Source organism: Triticum urartu, chromosome 2A (genome assembly GCF_056163025.1).
Source record: "Triticum urartu cultivar PI428250 chromosome 2A, HENAU_Tu73, whole genome shotgun sequence".
Taxonomy (NCBI): Eukaryota; Viridiplantae; Streptophyta; class Magnoliopsida; order Poales; family Poaceae; genus Triticum; species Triticum urartu.
In genome coordinates this window covers 740,060,580-740,079,755 of record NC_141874.1, presented here as the reverse complement: position 1 = coordinate 740,079,755, position 19,176 = coordinate 740,060,580, and the positions used below count along the sequence as shown (strand labels likewise).

The window sequence follows — 19,176 nt, the reverse complement described above, 5'->3', positions numbered from 1 at the left end:
GGCAGCCCGTGCTAGTTTTTTTTTTTTTTTTGTAAAATATGTTTAAATTTGAACGAACTCGTCGATGTTTGCGTTAAATTTGAGCTATGTTTGTGCTGTGTTTGAATTTTCTAAAAAAACGTGGACGCCGCGACAGGGGCATCACGCCCCCAGTGTATGGTTTAGCGCCGATGCGCTTCGAGGGCGATTTTTAGCCCCTCCTGGGGGGCCAATGGCTGAAGATGCTCTTAGGCGCTTGGCTCCGGCAGAAGCCCAGGCATGCACCTCATCGCAGATGAGTTGGAGTCGGCGCACAGTAGTCGGACGCTCCTTGTCGAAGGTGGATGGCGTTTCAGTGCTTCCGGATGCACCAAGCAACGAGAATAACCAGCGAGGCAAGGCCTCTCCAGAGACCGACTGCAGCAGCCACCGTAGATGACGCCCACCAGTCAAGGAACTCATCATCTCCAGCCGAGAGGGACATTGCTAACATGTAGGCGGAGAGAGTTCCATGCCAGAACACGCGCCGAAAAGAACAACCGATGAGCAAGTGATGCATAATCTCAGGAGCCTGATCGCACGGTACACAGCTCGGAGCGTGAGGCGGCCCTTGACGAGAGAGAGACATGCAGCCGTCCAACATCGGTCTTGAATCGCTAGCCAAGCAAATAATTTGACGCGCATCAAAGCCCATGTACGCAAGGGAGATGTGAGTGGGGTGCCTACAGGGATCCAAAGCCCAGTCCTCACAAAAGGAACATAATTTTTTTGCTTTGTGATGCGAAAATGAAGACCACTCGCGACCACGATGTACGCAGCGTTGGCAGCGGCGACCGCCCTATTGTCTGTGCTCCGGCTGCCTCCGCGGCCGGCGAGATCGGATCTGGGTTGCATGTTACGTGCTCTATTCCTTCCCCCTATCCGCTGCTCTTCGATGGGGTTCTCGCGTCCGTGCTCACGGCGGAGGGGATCAAAACGCCGTCACCCAGCCTGCCCCATCCCAAGTTCCACAACGGCTGCACTTCATGTGAATTTCAAACTTTCAAAACAGTTACGCTATATTTGTTAAAATTTGTTACGTTGTCCGTTGTCATAATGTGTGTTAAGGCACAAAATTTAATTTACATCTCCCCGCAATAGAAAAAAGTCCATTTTACATCAGCTTCACCTTGTAGCACCGATTGCAACTACTCCCTCCATTCCATAATATAAAAACGGTTTTTGACACTAATTTAGTTTTAAAATTGCTCTTATATTTTAAGACAGAGGGAATAGATCTATGTGATGTATGGAATGGTCGTCGCGTCCAGCCCGCCCGCAGTTTGGAACACGTTGCCGGGAAGCAGAGATCGCGCGCTGATACGATTAACGATCTGGAGGTACTAATTAGAAGAACCTACAGTACCTATAATTAGTCTAGCACTTTGTCTGTGCATCGGGTTCGGTTCTTGGACCAAAAAAGCTCTCAGATCGAGGTCGTCCATGACATGACATCCAATCCAACTCCAATGAATTACACCGGTGCATGTACTCACTTCATTTTTATTTATTCCGCATATTAGAGTTGACTGAAGTCAAATTTTCTAAAGTTTGATCAAGTTTATAGAAAATAATATAAATATTTACCATAACAAATTTATATGGTGTGGAATTATATTCAATAATAAATCTAATGACATTGATTTGTTATTGCATATGTTAATATTTTTGTCTATAAACTTTGTCAAAGTTTAGAAAGCTTGACTTTGACCAAAGCTAATATGTGGACTAAATAAAAACGGAGGGAGTACAGTATTTCGGTTCCTTTGAGCTTCGAATGGGCCAAGTTATCAATTATTGGGGCCGGTCGATCGACGTGCTGGCAGAGACTATCTGTCTCTCGGCGGCTGTACATACTGCAATCGCCATTCGCCGGTGGCCACTAGCACTGTGCGATCGATCGCCGCATCTTCTCCCCCGCCCCGACGACTCGCCTCGTCGTCGGGTGCATGCGTGTACCAAGTGTCGGTAAGCGACGACCGCGCCTGATACGATCAACGATTCGGTGGCAATTAAGTACGCCCACCACCTGCCTGCTCATCGGGCTTCGGTTCCTGGACGAAAAACGTGCTCATGCACGCACATGCAGCTCACAAACGGTCCCAAAACCGAGGTCTCCCGTCCATGACTACTAATTCGACCCATGTATCCACTGGCCAGTGAACCGAACTTGTCACTCGATATGTATGCCCCGCCAGCCATCTTCCCTTCTCGCACCATTGCCATGGCAGCGTCCAAGCTTACCCCCACCTTGCCCGTCTCTTCCCTCGCCCTCGCCACCTCTCGCTCGCCGTCCGGCCAGCTGCGCTCCCCAACCCTTCACCCGGAGGCGGCGTCGGCGCTGGAGCTGATATGGGCTTGAGCTGGACTTCGAAGGGCGTTGGCCGTGGCACGACCGTGGTGTGTGCTACTGCCGTCCACGGCCAGGACGCCACCATCCAAGTCCAAGGCATATGCATGCACCCACTGTTTCCTTTCAGTGTGTAAAGTGTACCATGTGCGTAGCAGCTATAGCTTAAAAGTTGTTATTCTATCAACTTCGAAAGTACTAGCCGTACTTTGTTTGGTGCAAAGTTTATGTTGTTTTGCTTGAAAGCAGCTGGAATTCAGTCCTTGAGAAGTTAGAGCATCTATAACCGGACTTGGCAAATTCGGCCTCTCAAACGTCCGCGGACGCGTCCGCAAGCACTGACCGAGCACCCGTCAAATCCCATCGTCCACATCCATGTATCTCATATCCGAACCCCTATATCCATACTAAATCATGCAACGTCGATGAAACTACATAGATCAGCTGACCGGACATAGAATCAGACATAGGATAGCACAATAGTTCACCAAAAGATTACGAACGGTTGTTCAAAGGTCCACCAAAGTTCACATAAACGACGGACAACTTTATACTACATCTAAAACTTGAAATGAAATTGAACTTCGCCACTTTCGGGACGGCCCTTTCCCCTTCCGGTCGCCGGCGCAGCTGTGGCCATCGGCGGCTGGGTGGAGGATCGTCTGATTTGTCAGACGAGGAGGAGGAGACGATGATGAGGCCCTTCAGGCGCTAGACGGCCCGGTCCTGCTGGCGCCTGAGCTTGGCCAGCCGAGCCACCTCTGTCGCCTTCTCCTTCGCCTCCCGCTCGGACTGCTCGATGGCAAGCCAGAGAGCCTTCGCGTTCTTCCGGCGGAGCTGCCGAGCGTTCGTCTCCGCCGTCGTAAGCGACCGACAGTAGACCCATGTGAGGAGCTTCTCGTCCTCGTCGGGCTCCACCGGTAACCTACGGCGGCGGCGGCGGGCAGAGCTCTCCGCCGTCGTCCCTCTCCCTTGCCCGCTGCCTCTCGCGGCAGGCGGCGCGTGTCCGTGCCGGCGGGGTGGGCACAAGCACCCAACGCTGCCCACGCGAGGGAGCAGTAGCCGAGGGGGGGGGGGCAGGGGACGACATGGGGTTGAGGCGGACTGCACAACCCTTGCAGAGCTGCGCGCGGGCCGGGAAGAGCCAGCGCTGGTGTCCTCGCTGCGCCGGTGGGGGAGAGGCGACACTACAAATCCAAAACTGCCGCTTATGTCCACCTTGGACCTCTTGAGGGCAATGCGGAGGGCGAGCTCCTCGTCGATGTCCATGTTGGAGTTAGAGCAGCTGCCGGCGCTCGACATGGTCGCCGGAGCTGTCGGATGGGTCGAATTGGAGGGGAGAAGAAGGGACGGAGCGAGAGCGGAGTGAGCTAGGGTTTCCGGATTAGGGGTAAATGTGAGGACGAGCATGGGATCGTGGTGGGCCGAGCTGACGTGGCGAACACGCCCGGATCCCTCATATTTGGGCTGGATATGAGGGGTGCCGGACAGCCCGGACGTTTGAGGCACCCGTCTGGGTCAAAAAATCGTGACTTGTCAGTGACCGGGCGGGCAACCCGGGCATTTGAGGCCGATTTGGTCCACCCGGCTGTAGATGCTCTTAGTCCGCACATTTTGAAATCTCATCCATTCTGCGAAGCTCAGCTTGATAACCTAAGTAAAGTGGGAAAGTACATTGCAATATCTGCAACCTCTACTAAATATAGAGTGGAAAACTCAGTGCTCTTTTGTGCTCATACCTTTGAAAACCTATGGACAATTATCTTAATGTTTATGTCAATGAAAAAAAAATACTTAGGTTGAGTGTATGCCCCATGTATCTATGTACCGGGCGCGTCCTTCATGGGATACACAATCTTATCTGTGTTTGTGCTTCACAACGTAATACGAGTATTTATCTAGTAGGTGCAACTATATGTAGCTCATATGTGGTTCTGGCATGAAATAGAGATTGACAAGTTCTACTTTTTAATATTGTGATTGAAATTGCCGCACAGGAAGCAAGTGGAAACCAACTGTTTGTGTGGTCCTTGTGGAGCTCTTCAACACAGGAACTATACTGCTAGGCAAGGTAGCGGTTGATAGCGGCATGTTTGTATTCTCATTGCTTTGTTATAGAAGCCTTCTGGGTGCCATTTTTATCTTGCCATTTGCCCTGCTCCTCGAAAGGTGAGGAGTTTTGTTTATCTTTATTATTTCTAATAAAACCTATTATTTTCATGGAAAATAATAATATAATTTTTAACCATTGCCTCAATAATATGTTTGACAAATCTGCAGTGGGAAGTGGAAAGAATTGGATAAGAAGGCTCTTGGTTGGCTCTTCATCAATGCTTTTGTCGGGTATATACGCTCGATGAACTATCTTATATACCTTTGCACTAACATAATATAATTAGTTTGGTAGTTTGTTTGTTTTTTATCCTCTAAACTCTATATTGTGTTCATTGTTTATATATGTGTATCTTGTCATAAAAGATCAATCAACCGAATTGGGGAAGTGGTTTTACGTCGGTCTGAAGATGACCAAGCATACATTAGCCAACTAATTCACTCGACACAAGTACAAAGCTTAAACTGGACCTGAATGATTCTCTAACCCCCATATGCTAACACTTTTTTTAAATCCTCCTCGGACATATGGAAAACCTGTGTACCAGATTCTTCATCGAATGTTTTATGCCTTTTTTATTCATTTGTAATTGCAAAATAAATTAACAGGTTGAGATGCACAACTTTTGTTTAATCAATTTCATAGTTTATTATATAGACCAAATGTCAAGTATGATACAGTTTCTTTTTCTTTGAGTATATGATTAAGGAATAATGTTTATTGATATTGACAGTGATATTTTGACATTGTATAGGTACTCGTTGCCTATGGCCATGTATTACTATGGGCTACATGACACAACTGCTTCCTATGGTGTGATCTTCTCCGGTTTAACTCCGCTCTTCACTTTTGTCCTTTCAATATTGCTTGGGTAAAAAAAATCCTTTCCTCCGACGTACAACACCGTAACTCCTTATCTCCAATGTAGGATGGGACCCCCCCCCCCCCCCCCCCCCAAATCCTGCTTTCCTCTACTAATTAATTAGTAAGTCCGTCTCCACGAATAAACAACTTAGTTATGTACCTTAATATCCTAGAGATTAAAAAATAAAATTTCAAAATATATTTTGCAGCATGGAGACCTTGCGCCTCAAATCCAAGGAAGGTAGCGCGAAGGTGGTTGGTGCATTGGTATGCTTTGGAGGGGCTTTATTAATAAGCCTATACAATGGGAGGGAACTGCATCTCTGGTCTCCAGTTATAAGAGGTATCACTAAGAGTTCTAATGGAGTAGCCGGAGGACGCCACCATTTGAGAGGCACCTTACTTTTGTTGGGTGATTGCATATGCTATGCTTTTTGGTACCCCATACAGGTATGTCCAATTCTGATACGGTGGCTTTAGACTAAGTCTTGTATCTATAACGAAGGGTTTCTAATAATGCAGGTGAAAGTTTTAAAGGTGTATCCGTGGAAACATTGGTCATCAGTGTTGACCTGTGTTCTAGGTGGTTTGCAAACATGCGCAATAGGAATATTTTTGAGAAGAGACAAACTTGCTTGGCAAGTAGGATGGAACATTCAACTATTAACAATTGTCTACTCAGTAAGTCGTTTCCATAATCTGCTCAATTTTAGAAATCTCTTACTATTGCATGATTTCCACTACTTTCCACATTTTCAGATCTAGTTGATAATTCCACTACATTTATAAGCTAATCTTAGTTTATCAAGCAACCCGAGCAAGATATGTTTTCATCATAGATATGGATAGCTTGTAAGGATAATAGTTGTTAGAGATTGTGGTGTATTCAACCTTTATTCTAGCTACAAGAATCAATGGGCATATCATTCTTAGAAGTTAAATGTTAACTTAGATCAAAATTGTAAAAACTTGCTTATGAGGACATCATATATGGTTTGAGATCCAACTACTTCATGATATTCAATATTCAAAATATTTCTTTCTATATTTTTCTTAACTTTATAGTTTAAAAAATAGGCAATAATGTCTCACATACTTGATTTGGAACATAGGCTGCACTTGGCACAGCCGCCAAGTATTGGTTAAATCTCTATGCTGTGGAAAAGCGAGGTCCTGTTTTTCCACCAATGTTCAGCACATTATCGATTGTTTTCACGATGGTCCTTGGGGCTTTATTGCTAGGAGAAAGCATCACCGTTGGGAGGTACGTGTATTTTTGTCTAGTATTTGGACTCACATTGAAAGCTTTTTTTTATGTATGTGTAGGTATTATAATTGGACATAACGTCTCTATCCCTAGGGTGTGTATATTCTCAATGTAGTTATCATTATCTAATCAAGTTACACAAAATTATAAATCATGACTTGAAGACACAATAGCATTGGGAAAAAATCATTCTTGTGACAAATATAAAAGTTCCTTTATTTAATTTCAAGAAAATGGTGCTTAAATATATTTGTGCTTATCATGGTGTATCTACCTACGTGTGAAGCATGCCTTATGATCCATATGATCAATGAATGTATAATTAATGAGTTGTGTTAATGCAGTGTCCCACCTAGTGGTTTGGAATAGAGATAGTGAAAAATTGTACCTTAACGTATGATGAAACGGAAATGTTGAACAATGTAGCTGTAACGTCCCGGACACACCCGCCGGTGGTCATTACTCCTGGAGGGATCTAGACTGGCCCCACTTTTCTGCGCACTTTGTCATCACTCATGTGCACCCGGGAGCAACTTGCCGGTCGATCACCCATCCTGAAACTACTCCAAGCTGAGGACGCTTAACTTTGGAGTTCTATCCGAATGGGCTCCCGGAAAAGAAGGAATTCCTTATTGATATGAGTAGTCTATCATCCCTAATAAGCCAGGCTATCACAGTAGCTTAATGAATGTTGTGATTTAGTTATACATTGTTGCACTAGAATTACATCATATACCATAGTTTGATTGTTAGTTATTTTAATCTTTACATGCTCTTTTATTCCGTAAGTGATACATTTTACTGTTATATGGCAGCTTGTTGGGTAGTGCTTTGGTTTTCAGTGGTTTGTATATGTACCTCTACGGAAAGGCCAAAGAGCTAAATGTGAAGATGATATCATGTTCTCTTCCAAGAGTTCATCCACGAAAGGAATGGGATATTTTTATTAATGGTAAGGCTATTTAGTTTCCTGTAGTCTATACACAATCGCCAACTCCCACCCATCCTACCTACAGGTACAGGACTTGAAAAGGGCAAAGGGCTTGAGCTTGGCCTAATCACAGCAGCTGCTAACATTTCATCGACCAACTTTTCAATGGCTGCCTTTTGATCGTGCGAGTATCTATACGGCCTGAGATTAATCGGCCCGGAAATAGAACCCAGCCCCCTTTCTGATCCATTCATTTCTGCAAGAAGCAATGAAAAAGCTTCAGGCGCAACCTACCCACAACTCAAAGTGTGAGGATCCAGGATTTGGTCCTTAATTTTGGGGAAACAAGTTTCTAATGAGCTTCAAATTAGCAGTTGAAACCAACTATGTTTAACATGTGAGATAGTAAACTAAAATGATTTGACCAATCCTAAGATGTTTCATGGTGCGTTAATGATTTCCAATGAAGTAAAACCCTAGTTTACAAGGTATGTATCTTATCGGATTATAGTATTGTGATGCCACCTAGGACAATATCTTCAACTTGAGAATATACGCAATTGCACAAATTGGTGATTTGGTGTTATGGGTCTACGTCACAAAATGTGCCCTCTATGTATTAGTAGGAAACATGGTCAAACACGGTGTTAGTAATTTGTTGAACTAGTATTTTGTATGTTGTGGTACAGTAACATTATTTGGTGAAGTTAGTTGCAGTAAGCTGTGTTTACTATCATGTTTTCTGCATTTCTTACACTAGATGACCCGTTGCGCCAATGGCGCAAAGGCCGAATGTAAGCTAATCGGTGTGAGAGTATGCTCTAACCTATTATTGTTCAAAAAGAATAGCTTATATACATTGGTTGAATGTGTACAGGATCGATTGGGAAATCTTAATATGAGCTTGTAAGTGCTGCAGATATGATCACAGGGAATGTTTAATGCAAACATTAGTGTGAAAGCATGGATAAAAGGAAAGGTTGTTTCCTTCGGTCATAGTGTTGTGAAACAACAGTAGAAGAGGAGACCTTCACATATATACAATAAGCGATGGTAAACCGCTCTTAACTATACAGACAACAATAAAATCTAAAGATCGTAAACTACATCATAGACTACTTTTCACCATAGAGGCAGCAAGGGAGGACTAAAGTCTATACATATCTTGTTCGGAGTAGTCCAAAATGGGAAAGATGCTGGTCTGATAAATATGAAACAAAAGGTGGTTGTTGCGGTAACCGATGAAGCACGCTATCCAGGATACATTCAGCAAAGTTTACCAGAAACTGTTTCTGGTTGCTTCAAGGCGCTGCTCAAACTTCATAGCAATGTAGCGTAGCCTTTGCGTCAGTCCTTCGATGCTTGCAAGAGCTGTTTTCATAACTCCTTTGGTGTTGTCCTGACCTTTCAGGTGGCGAGCAGCTGTTGTGTTTTCTATCTGGGCAGAATATGAGTTCATGTACCTGACAGCGTAGTAGCATGTTTTGCGCAGCTTCTTGATTGTCTCATTGGATGAAGTCAACCATTTGACCAGGTGCGTCACTTGATTTTCTAGCCTCTTGACATGGGTGTAGTGGTAGCCCCTCATTTCTTTGCCATATGCATTCTCCATGAATCTAATAGCCTCCATAGCAGCACTGTCTTCTGCATCTTCATAGCTATCTAAGATTGCACCTGGTATAGAACTCGGGACAAGTGAACCATCTAGCAATTCCAAAGTAGAAATGAAAGTCACTATCACACGATTCTTTCCGCCTGGGTATATTTTGTGCTGGTAAGTTGCAGGGGGCAGCTTTAGAGCTTGCAGCATGAGGCCAAAGATGTGAGCATAAGGAATCACTATCAGGTAGTCATTATCCTGTAGGGACAAAGCAAGGGTAAATTTCTTTTCTCAGAAAATAATAGCTGAACCAATAGATGAGAAGTGCTAAAAGCTGCTAGCCTAATTAACCTAATAGCGGAACATTAATCCCTCAATTTAGCAAATAATTGAAGATATACCGCAACCATATAGATCTAATAGCAGCAGTCTTAACCAATGACAATAAATAAACTACCACTATTTTCTCCCGTAAATAAACTGCAAATAATTAACATAAGCATTAAATCCGTCACCCAAATTAACTTAATAGGTTAACACTTATCTTTCTCTAATGAAATAAATAACATCATGCATCACCGCAAGACAGTATAAATTTCACACTCAAAATCTAATCAAAACTGCATCTTGTGCCATTTATGACACTTGGATCAACATTTAAGGGAATAACAATAGATCACTGTCAAGTGGGAATGTTTTACTGAATTTCAACTTATATGATAAAATTATTAGGCAAGCTTTGAAAATAAGTTTATAAGCTTTCAGAATCCTATCCGCAAGCACATGAAGATAGTAGAAGAAATTGACTTAATTTCATGATCAAAATAGGCAGATTAGGGAAATGATTCTAGAATAGAAGAACATAATAGCAAAATATAATTTTATATTTGTGCATTATAAGTACTGAAGGCTAAATATTGCAACGATTTGCATTTGGTTTTCAAATATTTCACATAGAAAGAACAAATAATTATGTAGTTATCATCTACAGCTATAGAGACAGATCCTTCTCAAATCTCTGTTATCACGAAGATTGCAAGAAAGCAAATGGATTGAAAAAACAAAGAACTGAAACAAAAAACATGGCATACAAAATAAAATAAACCAATATCTTGCATTTGAGAAATAGTGATTCCCTTAGTTATTTGAAATGGGGTAGTATCAAGCCTTACGTACAGTAAGCCTTGTTTATCCTTATAAAATGTATATCAAACAATTTCTAGCTATGTACATGAAAGAAAAATACACCTAAAGAATTTCATAAACCGGTCTACGGGTCGCATATCTCTAGCATTACTCAATCTGGAATACTGGACACGAGAAAGCAAATTGTATTGTTCAGTTCTTATCAAGCCAGGAAGAAAATACGAGGTGAAATTCATATATACAAAGTTCAGTAAACACGCCGGTAAGGTTAGATGCAAGAATCAAATTTTGTGCTATGGAGACGAGAAATGAGCGATGATTACAGAAAACAATCAGCAAGAACTTCATAAAGGCTACGAACTCATCATGGAAACCTGCCCAGCGCATGTTTAACAAATTTTGTAGTATATACAGCTAGGTCTAGTTTAAATTAAGAATGAACACGAATACATATATAATCTCACAATTACTACAGGTGGAATGCAGATCCGGAGAAGAAAAGGTGTCATGTTCAGGAAAATCACAAATTAGGGGTCAATAACGTAGGAAAGTCACAAATTAGGGGCCAATAACGTGAGTAAGAGAGGGGGGGCAGGAGGAGGTACGTGAGTAAGAGAGGGGGAGCAGGAGGCTATCTCTACGATGAATGGAGTATAACAGGTTTTTAGAATATTACATTGGGCACAGGCGTTCCTGTCCTTGACGCTATTGATCCTGGGGAACCCTCGTCACAGACGATACCAATGTCCATGTCCTCCATGCGTGAGCTTCTGGATCTGAGATTGAAGAGGATACTACAGTCAGGAGAAAGGAAATAGAGAAGGAGATTGGAAAGCAAGGATGAATCAGAAGGAAATAGAGAAAGAGATTGTATAGCAAGTGATGAATCACCTCTTTCTGTACCAGGGGCTGATGGATCGTTGGTGGAGCCGCGCCGGTCAGTAGGGATATTGTTGGTTACTGTTTCTGTTCATGATTATTGTTTCTCCTGGAACAGTGTGTGCTAAATGATAGTGCTATATCCCTTGAGTGGAAGGTGGTCGCTGCCAGGTAGGGCATGCCTCTTCCTTGCTTAGCATACAAGCAACATCCACCTTCAGGGCCTGATGCATAAGAAATGGCCTCTCAAGAACCATATCCATTCAAGTAGGCTGTAAAGGGAAAGAAAGATAAAGATAAACGATTAACAATGTTGATATCATGAAGCAAGACATGTGGAAACAGAAGCAAATGTGTCACATATTGAAGAAAAGTATTTTAACCATTAAGATGGATACAGAAGCTAATATCGCGCTTATTATTACACAACTGATTAAGTATAAATAAGTGAAGCATTCGTTGGTGTACAATATTAGCATGTAGGCCTAGGATATGGTTCCATTCTTAGTCCATCTGGAGCAGCAAGTATAGTTATTATCTCTAGCATATCTTGCTTTTCAGACCATCTGCAGATGCCCATATAGTTAAAAGGCCAAATGACCAAAATACAAATTCAGATGAGGAGATATTAGCAAATAAATGCTTAGCATTACAGATAGTACATAACAATCAAATTTTTGCTACTGAAGTGCATGTCCTTTTCTCTGAAATTAATGGTCGGGTGGAACATATATATTCACCAAGTATATCCACTCTTCTCAGACCAAGACTACACAATGAGGTATCATCTGTTTCCTAATTACACTGTAACCTGAAATCTGTGTGCATATGCACATGGGCATATCCATTTTATTCCTAATAGGAAAATATGCCAAAACATCGGTCACTTTCTCTTTTGAGCTGGAAAGACTGATCACTTGGTTAATATGCATGCAGACGCCTCTAATCTAAATAGAGGAACTGAAAAATCCGTCACTATGATTTTATTAACTATATACATATACATTCCAGTCAAGCGCCTTTCTAGAAAATGACATGCTTAGCAGTGATTTTCTTAAATATGCACCACCAAATATTGAAAGGTAGAATAATATCATCATCCTTTTAGTTCCCATCCATATGGAGGAGCATAAAGATAGCAAAAATGTTAGTACTGTATGCACCTTTTACTAAAGTATCACCTTCATAGCTAGCAAGAAAAAACAGAGCTTGGAAGTTCTGAATCTTTTGTTGATCACAACAATGGTGTGAGCTGATTGGATAAGAATATAACAAATATTTGCTATCTTCATCTCCAGAGAGAGAACATATTCACATGATAAATTAGCAGCCAATTGTCCAAACTTAAATACAGAATGCAATGCGAAGAACTGCCCACCTAATCATTGCCAACTACATCGCCAGCAGTATATTGAGAGAAATCATCAAATCTGGCCAGAACAAAAGGTTCCCATGTAGCTAGCTTAATTAGTATATGTCCAAAATATTGTTTCCAAAAAGAAACATGAGTTACAGTTTAGTAGGACCGAGAAGGATTCAAGATTATAAAAGGAGCTGGGATACACATTCTTATTAAAATTATTGGTTCAGATCTGTGTAGCTTTCAAGGGGCTACCAATCAATCCATATGTCCATCAATGCAATACTTTCAGAAGGGCATCACTCAATCCATTTGAGCATCTCCTTTTTGCATTAATAGAAGAGGAGCTAGCATACCTGTAGATGGGTTGGTGATGGTGAGGTCGCCAGCAAGTAGACCTAGCTGCAGAGGACACCGCCTCCCCCGCACTGTACTGCGTCAAACCTGGAAGTGCACATATTAAAGCAAGAGTTTATCTGCCACATAAGAAAGCACATACATAAAAGCAGCAACAATTGAGTTGGGCACACACGAACATTGACAAAGCAAATAAGGAGAAGGCATGCGACTGGCTACCGAAAATAGAGAAAACCACACAAGCATGGATATGAATACATAAATAAATATACACATGGCGACCCAACCTTGAGTCACAGAACCTCTTTTCCTCCAGTCATGCCAGTGCCTTGAGAATTATTTGTCTTCGTGCACATGCTAGCGGTTACACTCGACACTTGTTTAAAAGCAGAGAATGACATGTACATGAGTGGACGACATGATGGCCTTGATGGAAAATGAAACGTACACAGCAAATCATCCTCCCTTGAAGCCAATACAAAAACGACGGTCTCACTCATTTGACCCGAATAATGAACACAACATATTTATGCACGAAGAAATAGTTTTTTGCTACAAATAGATGAATCAAAGTAAATAGGAATATTTTGTCCTGTAAGCAAAAAAAAAAACTCTAGACAAACACAACCGAAATGTACGCACTGAAGCATAAGATTTCCTCAGCACAACACACCTAAAAAATGTTGGCGCATGAGAAGCTACTTCCTATATGAACACAGAAGAAACCAATCATCATGCATTCTGAATCTAATTCCAATGCATACAAAATGCACACCTGATCATCAATCAAGTTCTTTAGGTAAATCAGTTACTTTGAATGAGCGTACACATTTGAGTTATCTTAGCTGCTCAAGGCCTGAACCAAACAGTGATTACCACTATTAATCCATACATACAACAATAATCATAGCTTGAGTGCTTAGCTGCGTACCACCCATGTACATGGTTAGAAAACTGCAATGCTTACAATTTTAAGGACCCATCACCCATATAAAAGGAAATGAACCTTCAGAATGTGATATTACTTGTTTCTTCTCTCTCAGTAAAACAACTCATGGCTTTTCTCTTGAGGAGAAAGGGGGGGGGGGGGGGGCAGCTAGGAGGGAGGTCGAGGAGGGACGGTCGCGTGCTGTCATGGGCGTGGGTGGGGAAGCTAGGTTTTTAGTCGCTGCCAGCTCACTCGCTCGCTCGCTGCACTATTCATAGCCTACGTGGATGGCTTGGTTCTGCCTAGCACCCCTTTTAAATTATTACAAAGACGACATTGCCTAGCATGATTCAGAATCCAAACAAAATAATTTTGAAATTCACCATCAAATGTAAAATTTCTTATGGTTACCAAAATGAAAACATCATATAATGCATCTTCTGTAAAGCAAAGAAACCACACATATATCTTTTTCCTTGAAACTGAATGATCCTTAGCACCAGCCCAAAACAACATTCTACTATCAAAATCCACAAATTAGTAAAAGAAACATTTGCATCACATTTTTACTACCTGTACAAACATGCCTTGCCAAAGTTGAAACATAAGTAAAGCAAAAGTATTTTTCTCAGACTCACACACACACCTTTTAACTGCGGACAAGAAGGGTGATGCCTCAAAAAACTTCCAAAGATCCTAAAACCTCCAATTTTCTGGACAAAATAAAGAAACAGTAACTGATTAAAATCCTATTCAAAAATTCCTAGCTAATTATCAGATCATGAATAAGATTGTAACATCCTGGGTGCCAATAATCACCGAGGAAAAATCACCTGAACTGATCATACATAGTCTGTGAAGCAAGAGTGAGCACGTGATTGCTGGAGCTACTTGGCAGCGGTGGTGGCTGCTGCTCCTGTACCACACTGACAGCTCGAACATCCAGGCATAGCCGAGGGAGAGCCGCTGCTTTAGCACGAGCACACGTTAATTAAAAGGATAAACTCAAATCCCTAACAAGAACTTTCTTTTAGAACAAACTCAGAGGGGACTGAATTGGAACAAACTGAAAGTGGCTGGAAGAGGTAAATCACCTTGGACCGGTGCTTAGATCGCCAGAATTAGAATTAGAACACTTCATTGATTTGTAAGGGGAGTCGTGATGCTTTTGCTTTGGTACCAGTTGCTTCTTTCCAACATCAGACTCCTGTTTATTAGTTAGTGATCGACACATTACAGGTTGTATGTTCCTTCCTAAGTTGAGAATTTCATACCTCTTCCCTGCAATAACACAACAGATCAATATTCAGGTGAAGCTATTACTTACAGTTTCACAATTTGATTTTTTTTCCTATTTATGTTATCCAATGTTGCATTTGGAGAAGTTAAAAGTCAAGATGATATCTAGAATGGTGCAGACCTGATAGTAAGCTAATAGTTCAATCTCAAAATTTCAAGCAAAGTAACATCAGTTAAACTGAATGTGGATTGTTCAGATAGTCCATATCAGCATCACTGCTTTCATTCATCAAGAAAAGCTAGTACAGAGCCATTATGCCTCCATGAAGTTTGCACCTGGCATCCTGGTAGCATCCAAGACTGGAAGTGACACCGACGTTGACCGAGAAGCATTCAAGATTATAAAAGGAGTTGGGATATACATTTTTATTGAAGTTCTTGGCTGCTGAGATGTGTATCTTTCAGGTGGGTACCACTCAATCCATATGTCCATCCCTACAATACTACAGCAGAAAGACAAAATTTAAAACTATATCTCATTGGCTACTCTCCAGATTTGAGCTTCTCCTTTTGTGCATTTGCATCAAAGAAGAGAAGAGGAGGAGCTAGCATACCTACAGATGGGCTGGTGACGGTGAAGTAGCCCGCAAGTACACGCAACTCTGACACGGGAAGCCGGCTCCTCCACGCTGCTGAGACATGGGAAACAATAAAGTAATAAGTCTCAATGGACGACCACTATTTTGAGCAGGTTTGCAGAGCGAAAGACGAACTTGGTTTTACAGGTGCTTTTCTTGAACAGTTCTACACAGGGAATGAAGATACTCGAGTGGTTCGCGATGCTTATGGCAGTTCGCGATGCTTACTTGGACTGCACAGGGAAAATTAAGAAGGATTTAAAGGCAAGCATAAAGAACCCATATATAATACAAACTGAGACACATGGTTACCATTGGCATCTTCAGTGGCATCTGGTTCTTCTTGTATAACTGTCACTTTCTGCAAGCAAGGAGTAAAGTTGTCAACATGATATATTTCTTGGTGCTTTAGTTGGGATCGTTAATTGGAAAGCATGAGTATATTTATAAATCTGAAACTTGCTCAAGTGATTTTGATTCACAAGTTTTATAATTAAGCACGGGTTCACAATATCTAGAGACTCAGAGTTAGATTTTAGGCTATATCTATGGCACACAGTACTGTATCTTGTATGCATAGGACTATTATTTTGCGTATTTCCATCGAAGATTCTATTTGTGCAGACTTTTTGTACATATATATTTGTTCACCAACCATTTATTTTCTGTTGAAACGAAGGTAATACTTGATTATCAATTTTTCAAATCTATATCATTGTTTTGCTGCAACATAGCATAGTGAGGCATTGCTAGCTAGAATCCTAATTCGCATATCAAGAGGGATAAAGGGGAGGATGGTAGGAAGGCTAGAGATTGCAATTAGCCACATCAAATACATCAACGTACATGTTCCTGCCAGTGGCCTACCAAGTAGAGCGAAGACAAACCTGAGTTGGAACATGCTGCAGGTTGGAGTCGGTACGGTGGCGGCCTCTCGCAAGGAGATCCCTGGATCGAATCCCCGTGCGCCCCTGCTCGCTTGAGGAGGCGGATCCGCCACTCCTCTCCGCCGGACTGGGAGGAGGAAGATGCGGCTGGTCGAGGCCCGGCCATGGAAGGAGAACCGCCTGGTTCCTCTTGCCCGCCTCCCGATCTGTTGCCTCCTCGTCCACATCGCGTGGTCTGGCTGTGCTGGTTGGGTGAGGAGGCAAAGAGAGGAGGAGGTGTTGGAGGCGGGGGAGACAGGCGGCCGAGAGGGAGGAGAAGCAGCGGCGGTGGCGGCGGCATGGAGAAGAGGAGCGGGATGGGAAGAGACGAGGGAGAGAAAGGGGGTGAGGAGGGAGATATTTCTGTCGATCCACGTTCGATCCGCGGTAAATAAAGTAAAGAAGGGGCCTGACAGCCCACGATCCATTGGCCACAGCCCACGACCGACCCACCCCTGATCTCCATCGACAAAAGCACGCGCCCTTCATCCCACTGCGAGACTGGCCCACACACAACCGCGGCCCACTCGTCAGCTGCTCCTGGACCGATTATGCACCGTACAAAAAAACAAACGGCTGGATGTTTACCACCGCGATTAAAAGTACAAGTACCGTGGACAGCGAGGCAGAACGTGCGGGGTGGATGATTTTGAAGTGGACAGCGAGGCAGAACGTGCGGGGTGGATGATTTTGAAGTGGACAGCGAGGCAGAACGTGCGGGGTGGATGATTTTGAAACCCAGATGGCGCTGGTTTAGGGGGTACCATAGGAGGCTTTATATGTTAGATGAGAGTTGCTACACATACGATGAAAATTCGTCTGCAGGATCAGATTGATGTAGTGTTGTTGGCCACAACATATGGAAGCGGGCCCTTCTCTTGTCATACAGGAATCGGATGGAAAACTCGACCCAACAAGGGATTGGAACCTGCAGGTTCCATTTGATTTGCATGCAAACGGAGTGCCCAAGTGCCTCATCGGACATGCATGCCTAAGCATCTCCAACACATTTTCACACAAGTTCTCATTAGAGCATAACCTTGTACTCCCTCCATCTCATGATGTAAGACGTTTTTTGACCTATAATGTAAAACATTTTTTCACACTACACCCGTGTCAGAAAATGTCTTACATTATGGGATGGAGGGAGTAGAATTCGAAACAATATATGCAGACCTTATTCAAATAGCAGAGGGAGAATGATTACTGAGGTCTGTGGACTGTGGACAAACGGTCCCAAAACCGAGGTCTCCCGTCCATGACTACTAATTCGACCATTTATCCATTGGCCAGCGAACTGAACCTGTCACTCGATATATATACGCCGGCAGCCATCTTCCCTTCTCGCCCCGTTGCCATGGTAGCGTCCAAGCTTACCCCACCTTGCCCGTCTCTTCCCTCGCCCTCGCTAAGTCTCCCTCGCCGGGCCAGCTGCACTCCCCAACCCTTCACCCGGCGACAGCGGCGGCTGGAGTTGATAGTGGCTTGAACTGGACTTCGAAGGGCGCTGGCAATGGCACGACCGTGGTGTGTGCCACTGCCGTCCACGGCCAGGACGCCACCATACAAGTCCAAGGTATATGCACGGACCAATTGTTTCACTTGGGTGTGTAAAAGTGTACCGTGTGCGTAGCAGCTAGTGCAGCTTAAAAGTTGTTATTCTATCAACTTTGAAAGTACAAGGCATATTTTGTTTGGTGCAAAGTAACTCCAATTCGTGAAGATCCGGGTAAACTAGGGCTTGGCCCTACATCAAATCTTTTTTTAGACTGAAGTAGGGATAATGTGCCTCCACGCCCTCCACCACGCAGAGGAACAAGGGTTTGCTCATCCGGAAGCGACACCAAAAAAATCCATCATGGAACTTTTATTCGGGATGAAAGTTGTTCTTGTAGAGCAGTTGTGCGCCGATGATCCTATCCCGGTGAACAATTCTCCTTCCCTTGATTAAACCCTTGTAGTTTAGAATATGCTCTGCTTCCTTCTTCATTTCCTCCTGGAGGCCTGTCATCATCATGAGCTCCTTATCCAACGAATTCAACAAATCCACAAATTCTTTTTAAATGAATGCATCAAACTCATTGTTCTGAAACTCCTCATCTGGCGAATCCATCGTTTTACCTACAGAAGGGTAAAAAAAACAGCTCGGCCTGTCGAACACATAGAGGGCAAGGTGTCTGACCGGAGGAGCAGGACGTATCGCAGCGGCATCCGGGGTGGCAACCGTGAGGGGCGGCAAGGATGGCGAGGAGGGGTTTTGTGCCGGTGGTGGCGGCGCTGTGGGGTCGGGACGATGGTGGAGCTAAGGATCGACGCAGACGAGGCAGAAGAGAGGAGAGATAGAGGGCAGGTCGGACTAGGTTGGGAATGATTTGAAGGGATTTGGTGTGAGTTCGGTTTGTCGGATCCGATGTGACAGACGCGTCCAGACTCGTCCAGGCTTCCACATTTTCCCGGATATGGACTGGGTTTGAGTGGTGCCAGTTGCAGATGCTCTCATCCAGTTCTTACTGTATCTCTCTTTGTCTTATGGTTGGTACGTCCACATTGAACTATTTCA

The 19,176-nt window shown here is 43.3% G+C and overlaps 2 protein-coding genes across 21 annotated transcripts; one reads left to right on the top strand and one right to left on the bottom strand.

Annotated features, from left to right (window-relative positions):
* Nucleotides 1–2,094: 2,094 nt before the first annotated feature.
* Nucleotides 2,095–8,537, top strand: LOC125540245 (WAT1-related protein At5g64700-like). Its single transcript, XM_087545362.1, has 9 exons — nucleotides 2,095–2,467; nucleotides 4,366–4,537; nucleotides 4,649–4,711; nucleotides 5,236–5,352; nucleotides 5,555–5,795; nucleotides 5,868–6,026; nucleotides 6,458–6,609; nucleotides 7,428–7,517; nucleotides 7,807–8,537. Exons 1-9 carry the CDS (start codon nucleotides 2,371–2,373, stop codon nucleotides 7,853–7,855), a joined length of 1,140 nt encoding a protein of 379 aa, XP_087401488.1. The 5' UTR covers nucleotides 2,095–2,370; the 3' UTR covers nucleotides 7,856–8,537.
* A 143-nt stretch (nucleotides 8,538–8,680) lies between these two features.
* LOC125538318 (uncharacterized) lies at nucleotides 8,681–17,108 on the bottom strand. 20 transcript variants are annotated; one of them, XM_087545348.1, is made up of 12 exons: nucleotides 16,578–17,108; nucleotides 16,003–16,051; nucleotides 15,836–15,923; nucleotides 15,667–15,744; nucleotides 15,389–15,555; nucleotides 14,908–15,094; nucleotides 14,647–14,782; nucleotides 14,460–14,526; nucleotides 13,173–13,350; nucleotides 12,885–12,972; nucleotides 12,547–12,598; nucleotides 11,181–11,440 (listed from the first exon to the last, which is right to left on the bottom strand). In XM_087545348.1, the coding sequence occupies exons 1-7, from the start codon at nucleotides 17,103–17,105 to the stop codon at nucleotides 14,701–14,703; spliced, it is 1,179 nt and encodes a 392-aa protein (XP_087401474.1). In that variant the 5' UTR covers nucleotides 17,106–17,108; the 3' UTR covers nucleotides 11,181–11,440; nucleotides 12,547–12,598; nucleotides 12,885–12,972; nucleotides 13,173–13,350; nucleotides 14,460–14,526; nucleotides 14,647–14,700. The 20 variants fall into 20 exon arrangements, with proteins under 20 accessions (XP_087401485.1, XP_087401486.1, XP_087401474.1 ...); XM_087545343.1 differs by lacking the exon at nucleotides 12,547–12,598; XM_087545342.1 differs by lacking the exon at nucleotides 13,173–13,350.
* Between the last annotated feature and the right edge of the window lie 2,068 nt (nucleotides 17,109–19,176).

Excerpts from the sequence above, each read along its gene's own strand:
- LOC125540245 (XM_087545362.1), top strand. The coding sequence starts at position 2,371 with ATGGGCTTGAGCTGGACTTCGAAGGGCGTTGGCCGTGGCACGACCGTG. Across the intron at positions 5,796-5,867 it reads CTTTTTGGTACCCCATACAG|GTGAAAGTTTTAAAGGTGTA; the intron begins GTATGTCCAATT and ends CTAATAATGCAG. Across the intron at positions 7,518-7,806 it reads GTGAAGATGATATCATGTTC|AAGCAATGAAAAAGCTTCAG; the intron begins TCTTCCAAGAGT and ends CATTTCTGCAAG.
- LOC125538318 (XM_087545345.1), bottom strand. The coding sequence starts at position 17,105 with ATGAAGGGCGCGTGCTTTTGTCGATGGAGATCAGGGGTGGGTCGGTCG. Across the intron at positions 15,924-16,002 it reads TGCCACTGAAGATGCCAATG|TCCAAGTAAGCATCGCGAAC; the intron begins GTAACCATGTGT and ends TTCCCTGTGCAG. Across the intron at positions 14,783-14,907 it reads GATCTAAGCACCGGTCCAAG|CAGCGGCTCTCCCTCGGCTA; the intron begins GTGATTTACCTC and ends CTCGTGCTAAAG.